This window comes from Staurois parvus, unplaced genomic scaffold (genome assembly GCF_062004578.1).
Source record: "Staurois parvus isolate SC_StPar_1 unplaced genomic scaffold, SC_StPar_1.0 ptg000498l, whole genome shotgun sequence".
Classification (NCBI taxonomy): domain Eukaryota; kingdom Metazoa; phylum Chordata; class Amphibia; order Anura; family Ranidae; genus Staurois; species Staurois parvus.
In genome coordinates, this window is record NW_028318294.1 from 624,702 (window position 1) to 646,014 (window position 21,313).

Below are 21,313 nucleotides of genomic sequence, written 5' to 3' on the forward strand. Positions count from 1 at the left end.
TCCAGAACTACATGGGAGGAGCTTGTGATCGATCTCCAAGCAGTTGGGACCAAAGTCACCAACCAAACCATTGGTAACACAATACACCGCCATGGACTGAAATCCTGCAGCGCCCGCAAGGTCCCCCTCCTCAAGAAGGCCCATAATAAGATTGCCAATGAACATCTAAATGATTTTGAGAAGGACTGCGAGAAAGTTCTGTGGTCAAATGAGACCAAAATTGAGATTTGTGGCATTAACTCGACTCACCGTGTTTGGAGGAAGAAAAATACTGACTATGACCCTAAGAACACCATCCATACACATAAAGTGTTAGTAAACCCAGGATCCTGCATTCACTCTATCTGGTCTCCCACAGTACACACAACATGGAAATGCAATTATTTTAGTAACTATAAACTGCTAAATACCTTTTCTCATCAGCAGTTAGAGCAGTCTTGTGACTTCAGCAGAGCAATGGTTAAAGCTTGTAGGAGGAGTATTCTTTCTGCTCTAGGGAGGATGTGAAAGTCCTGCCCTTCTGTCTGGAGAGTGCCGATTGGCCCTGTGCTGATCATATGCACTCTCCCAAGAAAAACAAAAAGCAACCTCTCTAGCAATACACACGAAACTGAGCATGTGTATGTGACTACAGATTCAGTCTGTATCAGGTGGTCATTTCAACAAGAGGAGGGGCAGAGAAGAAAGGATAAAACAGCCTTTTTCCACAATGCAGAGGATTAACCCCTTAGGTTCCACAGTGAGTATAACAAGCATGCTTTCCTGCATATACAGACTGATTTTACTGTTGTGGGTTTAGTAACACTTTAAGCACGAAGGTGGAAACATTGTGCGTTGGGGCTGTTTCTCTGCTAAAAGTACAGGCCGACTTTGCTACAAATCTTGGATGAGAACCTTCTTCCCTCAGCCAGAACATTGAAGATGGATCATGGATAGGTCTTTCAACATGACAACGACCCAAAACATACCACCAAGGCAACAAAGGAGAGGCTCAAGAAGAAGCACATTAAGGTCATGGAGTGACCTAGCCAGTCTCCAGACCTTAATTCGATAGAACATTTATGGAGGGAGCTGAAACTTCGAGTTGCCAAGCGACAGCCAAGAAGCCTTAAGGATTTAGACAAGATCTGTAAAGAAGAGTGGACCAAAATCCCTCCTGAGATGTGTGCAAACCTGGTCACCAACTACAACAAACATCTTACCTCTGTGCTGGCCAGCAAGGGTTCCTCCACCAAGTACTAAATCATGTTTTGCTTGGGGATCAAATACTTATTTTCCTCACTGAACTGCAACTCACTTTATAACATTTATATCATGTGTTTTTACTGGATTTTTGGTTGATATTCCATCTCTATCATTTAAAATACACATATGATAAAAATAATAGACCCTTCATTTCTTTGTAAGTGGGCAAACTTACAAAATCTACAGGGGATCAAATAATTATTTTCCCCGCTGTACAAGTGTATGATCATTGCTGGAATGGTCAAGTGTCACTGGGCAATCTAAAGCCGTGGCTAGTCCTGGTAGATTAAAGCAGTGTTGATGGAGGAATTCCTCCTGCACTGCTATTGTGTTCTGCTGGTGGGGAACCAAATGTTCATCTCTTTGTTCCCCAAGATTAGAGTGATGCCTGATAATTCTGCAGCTTTACTTGTTCACCAATTAAAAGATTTTCTTATAAATTAATTGATATGACTTACAGAGTTACTTACTGAATTTAAACTGTTCTTCGTATTCTTGCTGTTTCTTCTCCTTCTGTTCCTGTAGCTTTTCATATAAAGAGCGAGGGTCATACACTTCCTCTGGACATTCTGGAGAAAATAATTAAATTACTAGCTCCAGCTATTAAACATCATAACCAGGGGTGGACTGACCATTTGGAAACTCGGGCACTGCCCGAGGGCCCGGGGTCAGTAGGGGGCCCCATGAGATGCCCCTGGTACCTTTTTCATAGGCTTTTTTGAGTTTGGGCAAGCACACAGGGGCCCCATGATCTCCTATTGCCCCGGGGGCCCCATGAGTTGTCAGTCTGCCCCTGATCATAACTAAATCTGCAGCAACAGTAGAATAATGGTCTTCATTTCAAGTGAGCATCATTCACAAGTCAAGGACTCACCAGGCGTATGTGTTATAGGACCATATAAGCTTTTAAGAGGGCAGAATGGGGTCACCTACACCGCAAAGAGAGTTTGCTCGCCCCACCCCCAAACAAGCAATACAGGTCTCCATAATAGTCATTTCAAATGACAGGAGCTTATTACATTAGGGTACTGCCATACAAGTGTCTAAATGTATTCCTCTTCATGTCAACTATACTGTGAACACATGCATTGCTGATATTTACTTGCTTGCCTGCCGAAGCAAAGGTAAATTATTTTGTTAAAGTGGAACTCTATCCAAAAAGGGAAGTTCCACTTTAAGGCCTCCTCCCCTGCTCCTCTTTGAAATTTGGCATGTTTTATTTTTTTTGGGGGGTAGCACTACCTGGTTTTGACAGGTACCCACTTCTGCTTAGATTGACTAGGTGATCTGAGTGTGGAAGTCCCCCCCCCCCGTCTTCAGGGACATGTCACAGGTCCCAGAGGACTCATGCATGCGCAGGGGGCACAGCAGCAAGCTGTCACAGCCGGGTGCCCACACTTAAGATGCCAAGGACCGGAGATGGTCCCTGGCACCCCATAGGGTGGGCACAATGCTGAACCCTGGGACAGGTAAGTGTCTGTTTATTAAAAGTCATCAGCTACAGTTTTTGCAGCTGCTGGCTCTTAATTTTCAGAAAACCAAATGGAGCTGCTTTTTAAGTACAGAAGTTTTTTTAGATATTAGAAAGGTATGGAAATTAGCAACTGAGGATGTCTGATTTATTTTTGAAAATGTATTTTTATAAAGCTTGTAATAAACCAGCCCACCGAATATGCAATAGATAGCGGAGCTTTCAGACCAGCCATCCGCTTCCTGATGACATTATTATTATTATACATGACTAGCAAATTACAAAATGCGTAGGGATGGGACTTCCAGTCTGATGCCACTTCCATACCATGGAATGCATGCTGGCTCCTGAGAGATAGCAGTGTGATGGAGCCTTGGTTTTTATATTTGGCTTCCTAGCTTACCCCGGTCCCGGTTTAAGTCAGTTATGGAGATGTGTTTAATTTAACCCTTTGAGGACCAAGGGACATATTTGTCCCATGTTTTTAATTGCGTGTATCATCTGAGTAAGAACTTAAAATACTTTTTTTTTTTTGGTTTGAGTCAAAATATTAGTTCTTATCAACAAATGGATCTAGCTTTTTGCCAATTATTTCACGAAATGGCTTAGTTACAGCAACTGAAGTGTACGAACTTTAAAAACAAAAAATTGATTCTTTTGGCGTTCCGTAATCTTATGGTGCTCAAAGGGTTTAATTTGTTTTTATGGGCATTTTAAAATAAAGAGGTACAGTATGCAATGATCTGCACTCTGGTCTGTGTCTCCTATGTTCTCTGAGCTTTACAGGTGGACCGTAAGGGCAGCTGGTGTTCTTCAGTGAAGCTCCTGTGGTGGTTGGAGGGGGAATTGAAGGAGATGATTTCTTTTGCAAAGCACATAGTTACATAGTTAGTCTGGCTGAAAAAAGACAAAAGTCCATCCAGTTCAACCATTTAAAAAAAAAAAAAGTTATAATCCTATACCCACAGTTGATCCAGTGAAAGGCAAAACCCCCCAGCAAAGCATGATCCAATTTGCTCCTGCTGGGAAAAAAAATTCCTTCCTGGTCCCCCGAGAAGCAATCGGATATTCCTTGGATCAACTTTACCTCTAAATGTTAGTATCCAGTTATATTCTGTGTATCCAAGAAAGAATCCAGGACTTTTTTGAAACAATCCACTGAGCCGGCCAGAACCAACTCTTGAGGGAATCTATTCCACATTTTCACAACTCTTACTGTGAAGAAACCTTTCCGTGTTTGGAGATTAAATTTATTTTCCTCCAGATGTAAAAGTGTTCCCCCTTGTCCTCTGTGATGACCTCAGGGTGAATAGCTCTACACCGAGTTCACTATATGAACCACTGATGTATTTATACATGGAGATCATATCCCCCCCTTATGTATTATACATGGAGATCATATCCCCCCTTATGTATTATACATGGAGATCATATCCCCCTTATGTATTATACATGGAGATCATATCCCCCCTTATGTATTATACATGGAGATCATATCCCCCCTTATGTATTATACATGGTGATCATATCCCCCCCTTATGTATTATACATGGTGATCATATCCACCCTTATGTATTATACATGGTGATCATATCCCCCCCTTATGTATTATACATGGTGATCATATCCCCCCTTATGTATTATACATGGTGATCATATCCCCCCCTTATGTATTATACATGGTGATCATATCCCCCTTATGTATTATACATGGATATCATATCCCCCTTATGTATTATACATAGAGATCATATCCCCCCTTATGTATTATACATGGTGATCATATCCCCCCTTATGTATTATACATGGAGATCATATCCCCCCTTATGTATTATACATGGAGATCATATCCCCCCTTATGTATTATACATGGAGATCATATCCCCCTTATGTATTATACATGGTGATCATATCCCCCTTATGTATTATACATGGAGATCATATCCCCCCTTATGTATTATGCATGGAGATCATATCCCCCCTTATGTATTATACATGGTGATCATATCCCCCCTTAATCTCCTCTTCTCAAGAGAGAATAACTTCAGTTCCTCTAATCTTTCCTCATAGGTGATCTCCCCCATGCCTCTTATCAGTTTGGTTGCCCTTCTCTGTCCTTTCTCCAGTTCCCCAATGTTCTTTTTGTGAATTGGTGCCCAAAACTGAACTGCATATTCCAGATGAGGTCTTACTAATGATTTGTACCGGGGTAATATGATATCCCTCTCTCTCTCTGGAGTCTATACCTCTTTTAATACAAGAGAGGATTTTGCTCACTTTAGAAGCCGCAGCTTGGCATTGCATGCCATTATTAAGCTTGTGATCTACCAGATCCTTCTCCACCATTGATTCCCTCAGTTGTACCCCCCCCCCCTAGTATGTATGATGCATGCATATTCTTAGCCCCCAAGTGTATAAACTTACATTTATCAACATTAAACCTCATTTGCCACATAGTTGCCCAATTAAACAGTACATTGAGGTCGGCTTGTAAGTTGGAGACATCCTGTAAGGACGTTATTCCACTGCACAGCTTGGTGTCATCTGCAAAGACTGAAATGAGATTTTTAAACCCAGACCCTATATCGTTTAAAAATATATTAAAAAGTAATGGTCCCAACACTGAACCTTGGGGTGCACCACTGACGACCCTAGACCATGCAGACTATGAATCCATTTACATACAGATTTTTCCAAGTCCGTAGACTTTACCTTACACATTAGCTGTGTGTGGGGAACTGTGTCAAATGCTTTTCCAAAATCCATGTATACCACGTCCACCACCACAGTTTTGACCTTCTTATTGAGTATGTGGGGCCAAATAATTCTGGTGACTTTTTTTGGTGGCGCGTGAAGAGCCTTTTTTTCTGAAGATCTGACACATATATTCACAGTGTATGGACACTATTGCAGTGATATGTATAGACATGCACTATAGAGCACTGTATTACACACATTAGTAATCAATTGCATTTGTTGCATATTTTTTTAGAATTGGAAGACTTTATATGTGTTTGAATCACCATTTATGAAGCAATTTAAAGAAATATTTGATAATTATTAGAGGGTCCAAGCACTGGTCACATTTAAAGTGTTACTAAACCCACAACAGTAAAATCAGCCTATACACATATGCAGTAAAGTATGCTTCTTATACTCACTGTGGAACCTAAGGAGTTAATTCTCTGCATTGTGTAACAATGCTGTTTGATCTCATTTCTATGATCCTTCCCTTCTTCCACTGTCTCTCTCTTACCCCCTGATAAGACATATCGTGTGGAGTCACTCTGCACATGCTCAGTTTGGTGTGCATCTGTAGAGAGGTTTTTTTTTTCTTGGGAGTGCGCACGTGATCAGCACAGGGCCAATCAGCACTGTCCAGACAGAGTTCAGGGGTCCTGCATCCTCCCAGATCAGAAAAAAACACCTCCTACAAGCTTTAACCAGTGCTCAGCTGGACACTAGACAATAGAAGTGACAAGACTGCTCTAACTGCTGATGAGAAAAGGTATTTAGCAGTTTATATTTAGTAAAATAATTGCACTTCCATGTTCTGTGTACTGTGGGAGACCAGATATAGTGAATGTAGGGTCCGGGGAGACCAGATAAAGTGAATGTAGGGTCATAGGTTTAGTAACACTTTAAAGCGGAGTTTCACTCAAAAGTGGAAGCTTCACTTATTCCCCCCCCCCCCCCATTGCCATATTTGGCACCTTTTGGGGAGAAGGGAGGAGCGGATACCTGTTTTTTACTGGTACCCGCTCCCACTTCCGGCTCGGTTTGCCATGGCGAAGTGAGCTGGACGTTCGGCCCCCTCCTCCCTCCCGATGTCTCCTGGGAACTTTCACAGGTCCCAGAAGACTGCCGGACCAATTAGCAGGCGCAGCGCAACTCTCGCATGCGCAGTGAGCACCAGGCTGTGAAGCCACAAGCTGTCACAGCCTGGTGCCCACAGTAGAGATGCCGACACCGTGGAGGAGAGAAGGAGAGAAGGGGAGAAGGAACGCCATGGGCGAGAACATCCCTGGTCTCCGGCACAGGTAAGTGTGTGTTTATTAAAAGTCAGCAGCTACAGTTTTTGTAGCTGCTGACTTTTAATAAACACAAAAATGGCTGGAACTCCGCTTTAAGTAACGAAAATGTCTTTCAAAATGAGTTCTATAGGGTTACTTTATGTTATAATTGCATTGTCAGTCCCAATGTTGTCACAAAAAAATGGATGCAATGGTTCACTAGTAAATACAGAACTGCATCTTTTAAATCTGCCTGGAGTTCAGGTGCACGCTCGCTGCACGGCAGCAGGCCCGGGGAGGATCGCAGCCGGACACTCCGGCCTTCACTCCCTGCTGCCCTGAGCCTCTCAGCCGGCTCTCCGACCCTCGGCTCAGACCTAACTTGTGCCTGACAGCACCTTGAGCTTCCTCACGTGTCTCCCCACTGGAGGAAACAACTGAACTGAGGTCGGAGGGGAGTGGAGAACTTTTTAATTTGGGTGGAGGTGTTTCCTCAGGTGGGGAGGAGCCGAGGTCTCTCAACGCGCTGTCCTGAAAGATGAAAGGGGAAAATACCCTTTTTACTTACCTAATGATGTTGTCACTTGATGGTTTACATGAGGCGGTGTCCTTCATCAGGTAACTACATATTGCCGGAGTGGCACTTTCTATTGGCTGTCCAGTGGCGGGGTTCTTTCAGGATCCAGAAGAGAAGGGACATCTGTGCAAGAGGACTGGCCAGGTGTATCTGCAGTGTTGGATTAGAAATCCCCGGCACTCAGATTTGGAGCTGGAAAGAGACCCAAATGGCCAATTTAGGCAAGAAAAAACCTTGCAAGATGGTTTAGGAATTCTTGCCTGGCCTTGGGTTTTTTATTTTTGGATAGGGTGAGAACCTCTGTAGCCATTTGGGAATATTTCCCTATTTTCCTATGTGGTCATCAAGACAAGAAATGAGCATAATCTCTCCAACAAGGGCATGAATAGCATCTCATTTTTATAATTCCTGGTACACACGGTAAACGTCTTTCCGTTCAGCCCAGCCCAATCAACAAGCAGCTTGTGAGGATGTTTGTACAGGGATCTCCCTGCTGTGCTATTGTTTTCTGACAGGGACACTGGCCCCCACCAGTCTGCACTCGCAGCCATTGACTGAGAGAGCTGATCAGCTGCTGGTTTTTCAGCATGCTTGTTTGACAGAAGTCAGTTGTGAGATCGGCTTCTGTCAAACAAGGACCTGTACACACGAGCCGACTGTTGGCCGGTATCTACTGTACCGGCTGGTTTCGGACAATATTCGGCCCGTGTGTGGGCTTTTAGAGTGTGGAAGGGTGGGAAGCTCTGTCAGGTTTTTAATGTGGTTTATGACATATCTGAGATAATACATTGCAGAATACACAGTAATCAGGTAAAAGTGTGACTGCTGATATATTGTAGGTATTGTTGTTTTCGGTAGTACCTTCTGGATCTTCAGGTTTCCGCACCTTCTCCCATTCTTCTTGTCTTTTCTTTCTTCTTTCCTCCAATTCAGATTCTGTCACAAATCTTTTGTTTATAACCAAATCCCCTTCACTGTCGGCCATATTTGAAGACTGCAAAATGCACCAAAATAAAAACATTATTATCAACATGGATTATGTGATCACTCCAAGAACAGAATTTATACTGAATTTTTTTATTCTTGCTACATTTAAAGAAGGACTCAAAGCATTCACCATGCAGGAAAATCTGACAGATCTGCCTCCTGATATCCTATCCACCCTCTCAGCAATATATCTTCACTCATCCCACCTCCCAGCAGGATATCCTCGCTCCACCCGACTCCCAGTAGGATATCCTCACTCATCCCACCTTTCTGCAGGATATCATCACTCATCTCGCCTCCCAGCAGGATATCCAAACTCCTCCCTCCTCCCTGCAGGATATCCTCACTCATCCCACCTCCAGGCAAAATATCCAAACTCATCCCACCTCCCAGCAGGATATCCTCACTCATCCCACCTCCAGGCAAAATATCCAAACTCCTCCCTCCTCCCTGCAGGATATCCTCACTCATCCCGCCTCCAGGCAAAATATCCTCACTCATCCCGCCTCCCAGCAGGATATCCTCACTTATCCCGCCTCCCAGCAGGATATCCAAACTCATCCCACCTCCCAGCAGGATATCCTCAGTCATCTTGCCTTTCTGCAGGATATCCTCATTCATCCCACCTCCCAGCAGGATATCCTCACTCATCCCGCCTTCCAGCAGGATATCCTCACTCATCCCGCCTTCCAGCAGGATATCCTCACTCATCCCACCTCCCAGCAGGATATCCTCAGTCATCTTGCCTTTCTGCAGGATATCCTCATTCATCCCGCCTCCCAGCAGGATATCCTCACTCATCCCGCCTTCCAGCAGGATATCCTCACTCATCCCTCCTCCCTGCAGGATATCCTCATTCATCCCACCTCCCTGAAGAATATCCTCATTTATCCCATCTCCCTGCAGGATATCCTCATTCCTCCCACCTCCCAGCAGGATATCCTCAGTCATCTTGCCTTTCTGCAGGATATCCTCATTCACCCCGCCTCCCAGCAGGATATCCTCACTCATCCCGCCTCCCAGCAGGATATCCTCACTCATCCCGCCTTCCAGCAGGATATCCTCACTCATCCCACCTCCCAGCAGGATATCCTCAGTCATCTTGCCTTTCTGCAGGATATCCTCATTCATCCCGCCTCCCAGCAGGATATCCTCACTCATCCCGCCTTCCAGCAGGATATCCTCACTCATCCCTCCTCCCTGCAGGATATCCTCATTCATCCCACCTCCCTGAAGGATATCCTCATTTATCCCATCTCCCTGCAGGATATCCTCATTCCTCCTGCCTCCCAGCAGGATATCCTCACTCATCCCGCCTCCCAGCAAAATATCCTCACTCATCCCGCCTCCAGGCAAAATATCCTCATGCATCCCACCTCCCAGCAGGATATCCTCACTCATCCCGCCTCCCAGCAGGATATCCTTACTCATCCCCCTCCAGGCAAAATATCCTCACTCATCCAGCCTCCCAGCAGGATATCCTCACTCATCCAGCCTCCCAGCAGGATATCCTCACTCATCCAGCCTCCCAGCAGGATATCCTCACTCATCCAGCCTCCCAGCAGGATATCCTCACTCATCCCGCCTCCCAGCAGGATATCCAAACTCATCCCGCCTCCCAGCAGGATATCCTCACTCATCCCGCCTCCCAGCAGGATATCCTCACTCATCCCGCCTCCCAGCAGGATATCCTCACTCATCCCGCCTCCCAGCAGGATATCCTCACTCATCCCGCCTCCCAGCAGGATATCCTCACTCATCCCGCCTCCCAGCAGGATATCCTCACTCATCCCGCCTCCCAGCAGGATATCCTCACTCATCCTGCCTCCAGGCAAAATATCCCGAAGGCTGAGAGCAGTGAGAGTTGGGAGTCTCTTGGCAACGTCCTGAGAGTTTTCTAGTCAGTCTTCAGGCACAGTACATAAATGGCCTACACCTATGGCAAGAGCATTATCCAACTTCAATCAAAGCCGCACAGTTTGTCTTCATCTCCAAACGCCCCTTATCTAAATAGACAGCTTTGTTGGTAAAGATGGACCAACCCTTTCAGCCCCCCCCCCCATCATACTGAGTGAGACTTGACATGCGATTTCCATGCCATGCGACTTGCAAATCACGTGCCAAGACGCAGCCAACGGTCCGCAATTACGGCAGTCATATCGGCGTGGTTCCAACTTGGTCGGAGCAGGACCGAATTCTAAAGCAGTACATGCACTACTGTTGGTGCGATTTGCATAGACGTCTGTGTCAGCTGTCCTGCAAGTCGCAAGTGAAATCGGCAGGTCACCCGACTTTGAAATCGTGCAACTTCACTGTAAGTCGCATGATTTCAAAGTCGGGCTTGATGTGCCCGGGGTGTAAGTGTCTATGCTGCATGGTACGGTGATGAATGACTGTGATCTCCCTACGGCTGGCCATACACTATACCAGTGATGGCGAACCCGTGGCACGCGTGCCACAGCCGGCACGCCGAGCCTTATCTGTGGGCACGCCTGGAGAATACCGTATTTTTCGCTCCATAAGACGCACTTTTTTTCCTCCAAAAAAGGGGGGAAAATGTCAGTGCGTCTTATGGAGCGAATATAGAGCGGCCGGTCCGGTATTTCCACCGCCGCCGTGTCAGAATACCGGGCCGGCCGCTCAGCTCTGCAGTGGGACCTTACCTGTCCCTCTATCCAGCGGCGTGCTGTCTTCCCGGCTTCTGTAGTGTGCGTGACAGCTGGGTCCCAAGTGCGCATGCGCAAGAAGCAGTGCTCTTTGTGAATGGTAAGGCGGTACCTGGGACACATGACAGATCCCAGAAGCCGCCGGACCAATCACAAAGCGCAGCGCTTCTCGCGCATGCGCACTGGGCATCCGGCTGTCCGACGAGCGCCCACACTACAGAAGCCGGGAAGACAGCGCGCGGCTGGATAAAGGAACAGGTAAGATAAAAAAAAAACTCTGCGGAAGTAAGAGCGGGTACCTGTCAAATTCAGGTACCCGCTCCCCCTCCCTCCCCAAAGGTCAGCAGTCATCTGTACTGTCCGCAGTCTCTGGTCATCCCTGTGCTTTCCGCAGTCTCTGGTCATCTCCTGTACTGTCCGCAGTCTCTGGTCATCCCTGTACTGTCCGCAGTCTCTGGTCATCCCTGTACTGTGTCCGCAGTCTCTGGTCATCCCTGTACTGTGTCCGCAGTCTCTGGTCATCCCTGTACTGTGTCTGCAGTCTCTGGTCATCCCTGTACTGTGTCTGCAGTCTCTGGTCATCTCCTGTACTATGTCCGCAGTCTCTGGTCATCTCCTGCACTGTGTCCGCAGTCTCTGGTCATCTCCTGTACTGTGTCCGCAGTCTCTGGTCATCCCTGTACTGTGTCCGCAGTCTCTGGTCATCCCTGTACTGTATCCGCAGTCTCTGGTCATCCCTGTACTGTGTCTGCAGTCTCTGGTCATCCCTGTACTGTGTCTGCAGTCTCTGGTCATCCCTGTACTGTGTCTGCAGTCTCTGGTCATCCCTGTACTGTCTGCAGTCTCTGGTCATCCCTGTACTGTTAATTAGTTTGCACTACTGTACGAGTTGTTTTTTCTAAACCAAAAGCTCGATATTCAGGTTTCATTGCAGTGTTGGCACTTTGAAAGAAATAAGTTGGTTTTGGGTAGCAGTTTGGGCACTCGGGCTCAAAAAGGTTCGCCATCACTGCACTATACAATCTGATTGTACAACCTCCTACAATCCTATGAGGACAACCCCAAACCATCCGCTCAATTTGTATCCAATCAGGAGGGCACTTGTATTACATAGCTGTTGGCAGATCTAATGGGGATTGTCCAATCAGATTGTATGGTGTATGGCCACCCTAATAAAGGTAGGTCCCTGCTGCTGAGTGCCAGCTTCTACTAACCGTGGGTTGTCACAGAAGGGAATGATCTTCAGGTACTAAGTCTAAGCTGCACGGCAGCCTCCTGACCACACAGGGCCACTGCTTCAGCAGCAAAGTGTTCTGGGTAATTAGGACAACCTTGGCCAATGAGCACCCAGCCACAGCAGCTGCTGCCAACTAAAGAAAGTCAACCCACGTGGTAATTCTCACCCCTCTATAGAAGGCTTATTACCCCTCCTGTGTCCCCCCTCCCAGCAGTGCCCATCCTCAGCTTCCCGGGGTCACCCACCTCTCTCTGCCCAGCTCACTCTCCAGCACAGCCTCCTCCAGACCACAGCCAGCAGCCAACCAGAACGCGGAGTGTCCCCCTCTACAAACCAATCAAAACGCCACTAGGCAACATCAGCGCTCCTACCATGGAGAGCCACTCCGGAAAGCCGGCCAATCAAAAAGCGCCTGACGAAAAGATGGCCGCTTCGGCTTCAAAGCTGTGTGAGACGCAGCTGAGGGGAAAAAAAGGGCCTGGGTGAGCATGCGCACAAGACTCAACTCACTTCCCGGGTCGTCGCTCTGGGATTGGTCTCGGCTTGAGCAGCAGAGAAGAGGGGAAGGAAATAGGAAGTGCGCGGAGCTGTGGGGGAGCCTAGTAACGGTAAGAGAAGGGGGCCCATAGGGGGCAATGTGGGGGTGACAGGAGGCTGGGGGGGTGACGAGCTCCCCGGCAGCATGTCTGTGCCGTGCCCGTCATTGTGTGTCCGCTCTTTGTCTGCTATCTCCGCTCTACACCGGGCACAGGAGCTGCCATCTGCACACAATGACATCACGTGGGGGGATGGGGGGATTACATAAATATATATATATAATATAGTGTGACCGGAGACCATTGAGGATCCCAGGACAGCCATAGGCAATGCAGATCTGTCAGCATGGAGGGTGTCACTGGGCCCTCTGTACATTCTACACTGATCAGCCATAACATTATGACCACTGACAGCTACAGGGAATACTATTCATTATCTCATTACAATGACACCTGAAAGTGGGCGGGATGTATTAGGCAGTCAGTGAACATGTTGTCCCTGAAGTTGATGTGTTGAAAGTAGTAGTAGTGCCCCGTCGTCGGTGCCCGCGGGAGGAGTAGTGCCCCGTTGTCGGTGCCAGCGGGAGGAGTAGTGCCCCGTTGTCGGTGCCCGCGGGAGGAGTAGTGCCCCGTTGTCGGTGCCCGCGGGAGGAGTAGTGCCCCGTCGTCGGTGCCCGCGGGAGGAGTAGTGCCCCGTCGTCGGTGCCCGCGGGAGGAGTAGTGCCCCATGGTGGGCGCCCGCGGGAGGAGTAGTAGTGCAGCATGGTCGGCGTCTGCAAAAGGAGTAGTGCCCCATCGTTGGTGCCAGCAAAAGGAATAGTGCCCCAAGGGCCAGATAGTGGTATGTAAAGGGCCACATTCGGCCCCCAGGCTGCAGTTTGGAGATCACTGGTCGACAGATTATTTTAGTAAATATAAACTGCTAAATACCTTTTTCTCATCAGCAGTATAGAGCAGTTTTGTGACTTCTATCAATGCCCAGCTGAGCACTGGTTAAAGCTTGTAGGAGGAGTTTTCATTCTCTCACGATTCTATGGGGCTGCATGACCCCTGACCCTCTGTACAGTGCTGGTGGGCCATGTGCTGATTACATATATCCTCCCAAAGAAAAAAAAAATGTGTAGCAATACACACCAAACTGAGCATGTGCAGAGTGCCTACTAGGGCTCTGTACTATCAGAAGATGGTTTGGGGACTGGGGAAGAAGGGGAGGATCAGAGAAGAAATAAACAGCCTTTTTACACAGTCTCCACAAGCATGCTTTACTGCATATACAGACTGATTGTGGGTTTAGTAACCCTTTAAAACAGGCATTCTGCCCCCCCCCGCCCCCAGCTGCCTACTTAAAGTGTAAAGAGAGGACTGTTCACATGGCACTTTGCGTTGTGGCAGATTTATTGAACCCTGTCTAGTTGGTTCTGCCCATAAAATGTGTCAATTCAAGTCAATGGGGCCAAATCACGATCTCTCACCTCATAGTTGGGGCACATCAGTCCCATTGCAAGTTGCTTAAAAAGATACATCTGTATAATCTGAGGCTCCCAACTCTCCTTTCTTCAAGGCTTCAGTGCTGCCAGTGATTGTAGAAAATACTGGAATATGCAGTTCAGTTTTGGGCACAAATTCACAAAAAGAACATTGGGGAACTGGAGAAAGTACAGAGAAGGGCAACCAAACTGATAAGAGGCATGGAGGAGATCAGCTATGAGGAAAGATTAGAGGAACTGAATTTATTCTCTCTTGAGAAGAGGAGGGGGATATGATCACCATGTATAATACATAAGGGGGGATATGATCACCATGTATAATACATAAGGGGGGATATGATCACCATGTATAATACATAAGGGGGGGATATGATCACCATGTATAATACATAAAGGGGGATATGATCACCATGTATAATATATAGGGGGGGATATGATCACCATGTATAATACATAAGGGGGGATATGATCACCATGTATAATACATAAGGGGGGATATGATCACCATGTATAATACATAAGGGGGGATATGATCACCATGTATAATACATAAGGGGGGATATGATCACCATGTATAATACATAAGGGGGGATATGATCACCATGTATAATACATAAGGGGGGGATATGATCACCATGTATAATACATAAGGGGGGGATATGATCACCATGTATAATACATAAGGGGGGGATATGATCACCATGTATAATACATAAGGGGGATATGATCACCATGTATAATACATAAGGGGGGATATGATCACCATGTATAATACATAAGGGGGGGATATGATCACCATGTATAATACATAAGGGGGGGATATGATCACCATGTATAATACATAAGGGGGGGATATGATCACCATGTATAATACATAAGGGGGGATATGATCTCCATGTATAATACATAAGGGGGGATATGATCTCCATGTATAATACATAAGGGGGGATATGATCTCCATGTATAATACATAAGGGGGATATGATCACCATGTATAATACATAAGGGGGATATGATCACCATGTATAATACATAAGGGGGGGGGATATGATCTCCATGTATAATACATAAGGGGGGATACGATCACCATGTATAATACATAAGGGGGGATACGATCTCCATGTATAATACATAAGGGGGGATATGATCACCATGTATAATACATAAGGGGGGATATGATCACCATGTATAATACATAAGGGGGGATATGATCTCCATATATAATAAGGGGGGATATGATCTCCATATATAATAAGGGGGGATATGATCTCCATATATAATAAGGGGGGATATGATCTCCATGTATAATACATAAGGGGGGATATGATCTCCATATATAATAAGGGGGGATATGATCTCCATGTATAATAAGGGGGGATATGATCTCCATGTATAATAAGGGGGGATATGAGCTCCATGTATAATACATAAGGGGGGGATATGAGCTCCATGTATAATACATAAGGGGGGGATATGAGCTCCATGTATAATACATAAGGGGGGATATGATCTCCATGTATAATACATAAGGGGGGGATATGATCACCATGTATAATACATAAGGGGGGGGATATGATCTCCATGTATAATACATAAGGGGGGATACGATCACCATGTATAATACATAAGGGGGGATATGATCACCATGTATAATACATAAGGGGGGGGGGGATATGATCTCCATGTATAATACATAAGGGGGGGATACGATCACCATGCATAAATACATCAGTAGTTCATATAGTGAACTCGGTGTAGAGCTATTCACCCTGAGGTCATCACAGAGGACAAGGGGGCACTCTTTACGTCTGAAGGAAAATAAATAAATTTATTCTCCAAACACGGAAAGGTTTCTTCATAGTAAGAGCTGTGAAAATGTGGAATAGACTCCCTCAGGAGTTGGTTCTGGCCAGCTCAATGGATTGCTTTAAAAAAGGCCTGGATTGTTTTTTAGATACACAGAATATAACTGGATACTAATATTTATAGGTAAGGTTGATCCAGGGAATATCCGATTGCCTCTCGGGGGATCAGGAAGGAATTTTTTCCCTGCAGGAGCAAATTGGATCATGCTTTTCTGGGTTTTTTTTGCCTTCCTCTGGATCAGCTGTGGGTATAGGATTATAACTACAGTAAGTGACATATCGGCTTGGATGTCACTCCACTTCCTCAAACTTTCCAAAATTGAGCTCCTAGTATTCCCCCGCGCCACCCCCACTGACTTCACCATAACTATCGATAACACTATCCTCAGTCCCTCCCCTCATGCCAGGGTACTAGGTGTAATCCTAGACTCCCATCTGTCCTTCCAGATCCAATTGCTGACAAAATCTTGTAGACTTCACCTTCCGCAACATCTCCAAGATACGCCCGTTCCTAACCTCGGAAACCACTAAGCAACGTATTCACTCCCTTGTTATATCTCGCCTTGACTATTGTAACTCCCTCCTCATTGGCCGACCTCATCGCAGGCTATCCCCTCTTCAGTCTATCATGAATGCTGCTGCCAGACTCATCCACCTTACTAACTGTTCCGTATCTGCCACCCCTCTCTGCCAATCCCTCCACTGGCTTCCAATTGCCCAATGGATAAAATTCAAAACACTAACACTGACGTATAAAGCCATCCACAACACTGCCCTAATTTACATAACCGATCTTATCTCTAAATATCACCCAAACCGTACTCTCCGCTCCTCGCAAGACCTCATACTCTCTAGCTCCCTTATCTCCTCCTCCCATGCTCTTCTCCAGGGCCTCACCCATCCTCTGGAACTCCCTACCCCAATCTATCAGACTATCACCTACTCTACTTGCCTTTCGGCAATCACTGAAAACCTTTCTCTTCAGGGAAGCCTATCCCGCCCTCTGCTAATTCTGGAATCCTCTACTCTTCCAACCACTCCATCCCCCACAGTGACTACCTACTGTACCATTCACCCCTCCCTCCTAGATTGTAAGCCCTAAAATCCCTCTTGTATTGTTGCTGTATTGTCTCCCACTATAATGTAAAGCGCTGAGAAAACCGTTGGCGCTTTATAAATCCTGTATAATAATAAATAACTTTTTTTTTGGACTGGGTGGAATTTTGTCTTTTTTTTTTCTTCATCCAGACTAAGGCTGGCCATACATTATTCAATTTTCTTGAAATTTTTGGTTTCGATTTACCAAAAACCATATAATATGAGGTCAGACCCAACAACACTTTCAATTGTATCCAATTAGGCAAGCTCTTGCACTACATAGTTCAAGGTAAATCTAAAGGAAGTTGGGCAGAAATTGGACAGAAAATTGTATAATGTATGGCCAGCCTAAGGCTTCATGTTTAGGAGCTTTTGCCATTTTTTTTTTTTTTTGCCAAAGCTCCTAAACTCAACTCCATAAAAGCCCATGTGCCCATGTACACGTAGGCTTTTAGCAGAGTTTAGGAGTTGCCGCTTAGGTGAGGTTAAACTTCCCTCTCTTGAACGCAGAAGAATCGCATTTCGGATAGGAACATTTTGAACACCGACCACGGGAAAACGCAAAATGCTGCAAAATCGCGGTAACGCAGTTTTGCCGCAATTTTCTTTTTCCCTCAGCCGACGGTCCTGGTAGGCTCATGTACATGGAGCCTAACTATGCAACAATAAAAAGTCAATGATGTGCATGAAAGACAGTTTGGGATTGATGTCCATAGAAACCACTTCCAAGCATTTCCGAGGTGCTTCCAGCAGCATCAGGGTGTCACTTGTATTGTAGACTCACAACATCCATAAAATTCAGTGATAAAAATTCAATGGCTTACTGCCCTTCAGGCAGGGTGAACCGGCAATATGAACAAAGCAGAGCGCACTGGCCCAGCGAAGAAAGTTCGCACTTTATTATAGGGAAACGCTTTATGGCTTCACAAAAACATGGGAAGATAAAGACATCATATAAAAGCCACAATCCAAAAGGCCGACCATCAGATTCAAGTCAGTATCAGGAAAACTCAAAGCTATGCATACAGAGGTGAAAAGTAGCAGCTGATACATTTCTGGGATCTCTTGTTAGGGGATGACAATGCAGAGTGCACAGGACATAGCACAGTCCTGGATTTCCGGCTGGATCAACAGGTACTTTTTGGAACTGATCAACAGATATAACCGCTTTTTCAATGGTATACTTAAAGTTGAACTCCGATATAAAAGCACAAATTAAATTGGTTCTATACTTGTTAATGTATCCCTAAGCCCTGGTGCTCGCCAATGCGACCCCCGAAGTCGTGCGAGTTTAAGCGGGACTATGCTGTGCGACTTGTTGTCACTTCAATGTGACATCTCAATGAAAGTAACAAAAATGTAGGGCAAGAATTTTTTTGGAGTCACTGCAACTTGATTTGTAGCTATTAGAACGGTGTCCTTGAAATACATGGGATGCGGTTTGTCATGTGACCTTGAAGTTGCAAATCGCATTGGTGTGAACCGGGGGCTAAATGTATTGTTTGGATGTAAGCAATGAATGCACCTGTTATCAGCCTCAGTTAGGGCCCATTCACACTGCTCGCATGCTTAACTCTGTTTCTGAGCCCTGGTGAGGGGGTGGTGTGATGTGCATTATCCTAGGTTCACACCTAGCGTTTTGCAGAAACACACTACAGTCCATTTAACATGATTTGCTATGGGACACATTCACATCTCCATGTTTGCACCCGGTGTATTTTTTTGGAGAGGGTCAGGGACCTTTTTGAACACAAAAAGTTGTGTTTTTGATCCTATAGACTCCAGTGGAAATGCTTCAAAAAAGCATGTAGTGCGTTTTTGATGCGTTTTTTGCATTTTTAAATCTGCCTAGCAACAAGAAAAAAAAAATTTAAAACTCAATGCAGAAACGGGTCAAACACAAACTGCATAGGTGTGAACCTAGCCTAATACTGGTTTTCTTTCATTTTTCTTTTTAAACTTTATTTGAAGTGCACAAAGCAACACAGCATTCATGTCTCTGCACAGCAGCGCAGTGCACTGCAATGTCTTACTCTGCACTGTGGCAAAATGCAACATGTCTGCTTGTTATCACAACTTGCTGCACCGCACCTCCGGACCGTGTTGCACTGTGAACAGGGCACAAAGAACACAGTCGTCTAGTGCAGAAAAATGGCAGTTACCGCTTTATGGCCAGTTCTAGCTCTGTAATAAGAGGCAGTACATTCCAATTTTGTTCTGCGGAGAAGCGCAAGGGTATTCCAAAGAAGTCTGCAAAATGTCTATAATTTGACAACAAACTCTGGACCTCCTGGACAGACCCTGGGTTTGATTTACTAAGAGAGAGTGGAAGGAGGTGAACACAGCTTCATCTTATATAACTGGCTCAATAAAAATTGCTAGGTTAACCCCCACACTTCCAGAGCCTTTTTTTCTACAGAAAAGTTTAGTTTTTTTTTTTTGTGAAAATGCTTATTTTAGGTCTTCATTAACACCCCCCCCCCCACACACACACTATTTCTCCTGTAGGCAGCACAGTAACAGGCTGCTTTCACATGGGCCTTCTGATCACATCCAACTGTCAGTTTTTCAGGCGGACCTGATCAGAAGGTCCTTGGAGGCCTATGGACAGATGGGTGTAGACAAACTTGTGTCAGTATACACTCACCTACCTCTAGGTCTGAGCAGGTCCAGTAAAAAAAAAAAAAAAAAAAAAAAGGTCCGCAGACCAGATCAGAGGTAGCCTGATGTAAGTAGACAGCAGAGTCTCTTTACACCCGGCCGCCCATGAAGCTCGGCGAGGTCTGTCCATAAAGTGCATGAGCCATAAGTGTGACATCTGTCCTGTTTGGCTCCGGTCAGCATAGGTTCTGCTCACACATGCCCTGCTGATCGGAGTGGACTCTTCTCCGTGTGGGAGAGCCCTAAGGCAAGACATCGATTAATTGTATTTCTCTCCTCCTACCTTGGATGGAAGAAAGGAAAATCGCTCAATTCCCCCCCATCAACACAGTCAGTGTTGATGGGGTATTTCCTCCCGCAGTGCTATTGTATTCTGCAATTGGGGGGGGGGGGAGCTTTCCTGGCCAGCAGAATTCAATGATTACTGCTACCCATGTGATTTGCACAGGAATGCGGTACAGTTCCTGTGCGAATCACATGCTATGTACCGTACTGCATGAGTGTGAACCTATCCTAAAGGTGAAGTTTGTATTTTCCTGGCTCAAATCACACCACATGGAATTCGCATGTGATTTGCACTGAAATGCGGTGCGGTTCCTTGCGATTCACATGTGATATGCCGCACCGCAGAAGTGTGAACCCAGGCTCAGATTTCCTCCATGCTTTTGTTTTTTATTTTTTTTTTGTCTGTCACTATTTGTTCTCAGCCTGATGACCAGCATCACTCAACTCACTTCCTCTGAGCCCAGGTCATCCTGGACCCACCCCCAGCCTGTGACTGGACAGTGAAAGGAAAAGCAGCACAGTGACAAGTTTCTATTATCCACGTGCTTCTTGTTGGCACATGAACTGATTGGCTTCTCGTGCTACTGCTTCCGCACACACTCCAGTTCTTGCAGGGAATTCAAGAGGCTGATACCACGTCTAATTCAGATACTTGGACTGCGTGCATTAAAAGAACACATTTATTAGTATTTTAATACAGGATTGAACTCCGAGAATAAAAAAACGCTAACAGGCAGGGTTTTTGTGACGGAAGATGCCCTTTTTGCCTCTTCTGTGATAACTACTTCTCCCTGCATCTCAGTGGTAATGTACATTGAACTATGCATGCACAGCTCCGCGTACATTTACAGCACTGCTCTGTTGCGATGATGCGACTCCCGTGTGCATGCGTGGGAGTGACGTCAACGGAGAACGTTGGAAGGAAGACCGGAAGAAGATGAAAGCGCCTCTGACCGCTTAGCACTGGAGGGCATTGTTTGACGGATACGTCTACCATGTTGTGCTACTGTAAAGTGCATACTAGCCCATTATAGCAAAAAGCTCCAGGGGTGCCAGGTCTTAAAAAAAAAAACAAAAAACAATTGTGTAGTTTAGTTCCACTTTAAAATATAACAAAAAGCAAAAAGTTTTATCTGCAGTCTTCTCCTCTTTACATCTATTCAAAATGCAGAATTTATAAAGTTT

At 45.7% G+C, this 21,313-nt stretch overlaps 2 protein-coding genes across 5 annotated transcripts in view; one reads left to right on the top strand and one right to left on the bottom strand.

The window, feature by feature from the left end:
• The window catches only part of PSME3IP1 (proteasome activator subunit 3 interacting protein 1), a 32,518-nt gene extending 19,867 nt beyond the window's left edge, over positions 1-12,651 (bottom strand). Inside the window, exons 1-3 of one of the 4 annotated variants that reach the window (XM_089689786.1) lie at positions 12,568-12,650; positions 8,168-8,300; positions 1,716-1,814 (exon numbers count right to left, since the gene is read on the bottom strand). In XM_089689786.1, the coding sequence (XP_089545912.1) occupies positions 1,716-1,814; positions 8,168-8,300; positions 12,568-12,570 (235 nt within the window). In that variant the 5' untranslated portion in view covers positions 12,571-12,650. Of the gene's footprint in view, positions 1-1,715; positions 1,815-8,167; positions 8,301-12,441 lie in introns of all 4 variants that reach the window. The other 3 variants (XM_089689785.1, XM_089689787.1, XM_089689788.1) reach the window with 3 other exon arrangements.
• A 15-nt stretch (positions 12,652-12,666) lies between these two features.
• Positions 12,667-21,313, top strand: part of RSPRY1 (ring finger and SPRY domain containing 1) — a 51,537-nt gene continuing 42,890 nt past the window's right edge. The window contains exon 1 of the mRNA XM_089689784.1: positions 12,667-12,804. The gene's annotated coding sequence lies outside the window, so the exon portion shown is untranslated. The remainder of the gene's footprint in view (positions 12,805-21,313) is intronic.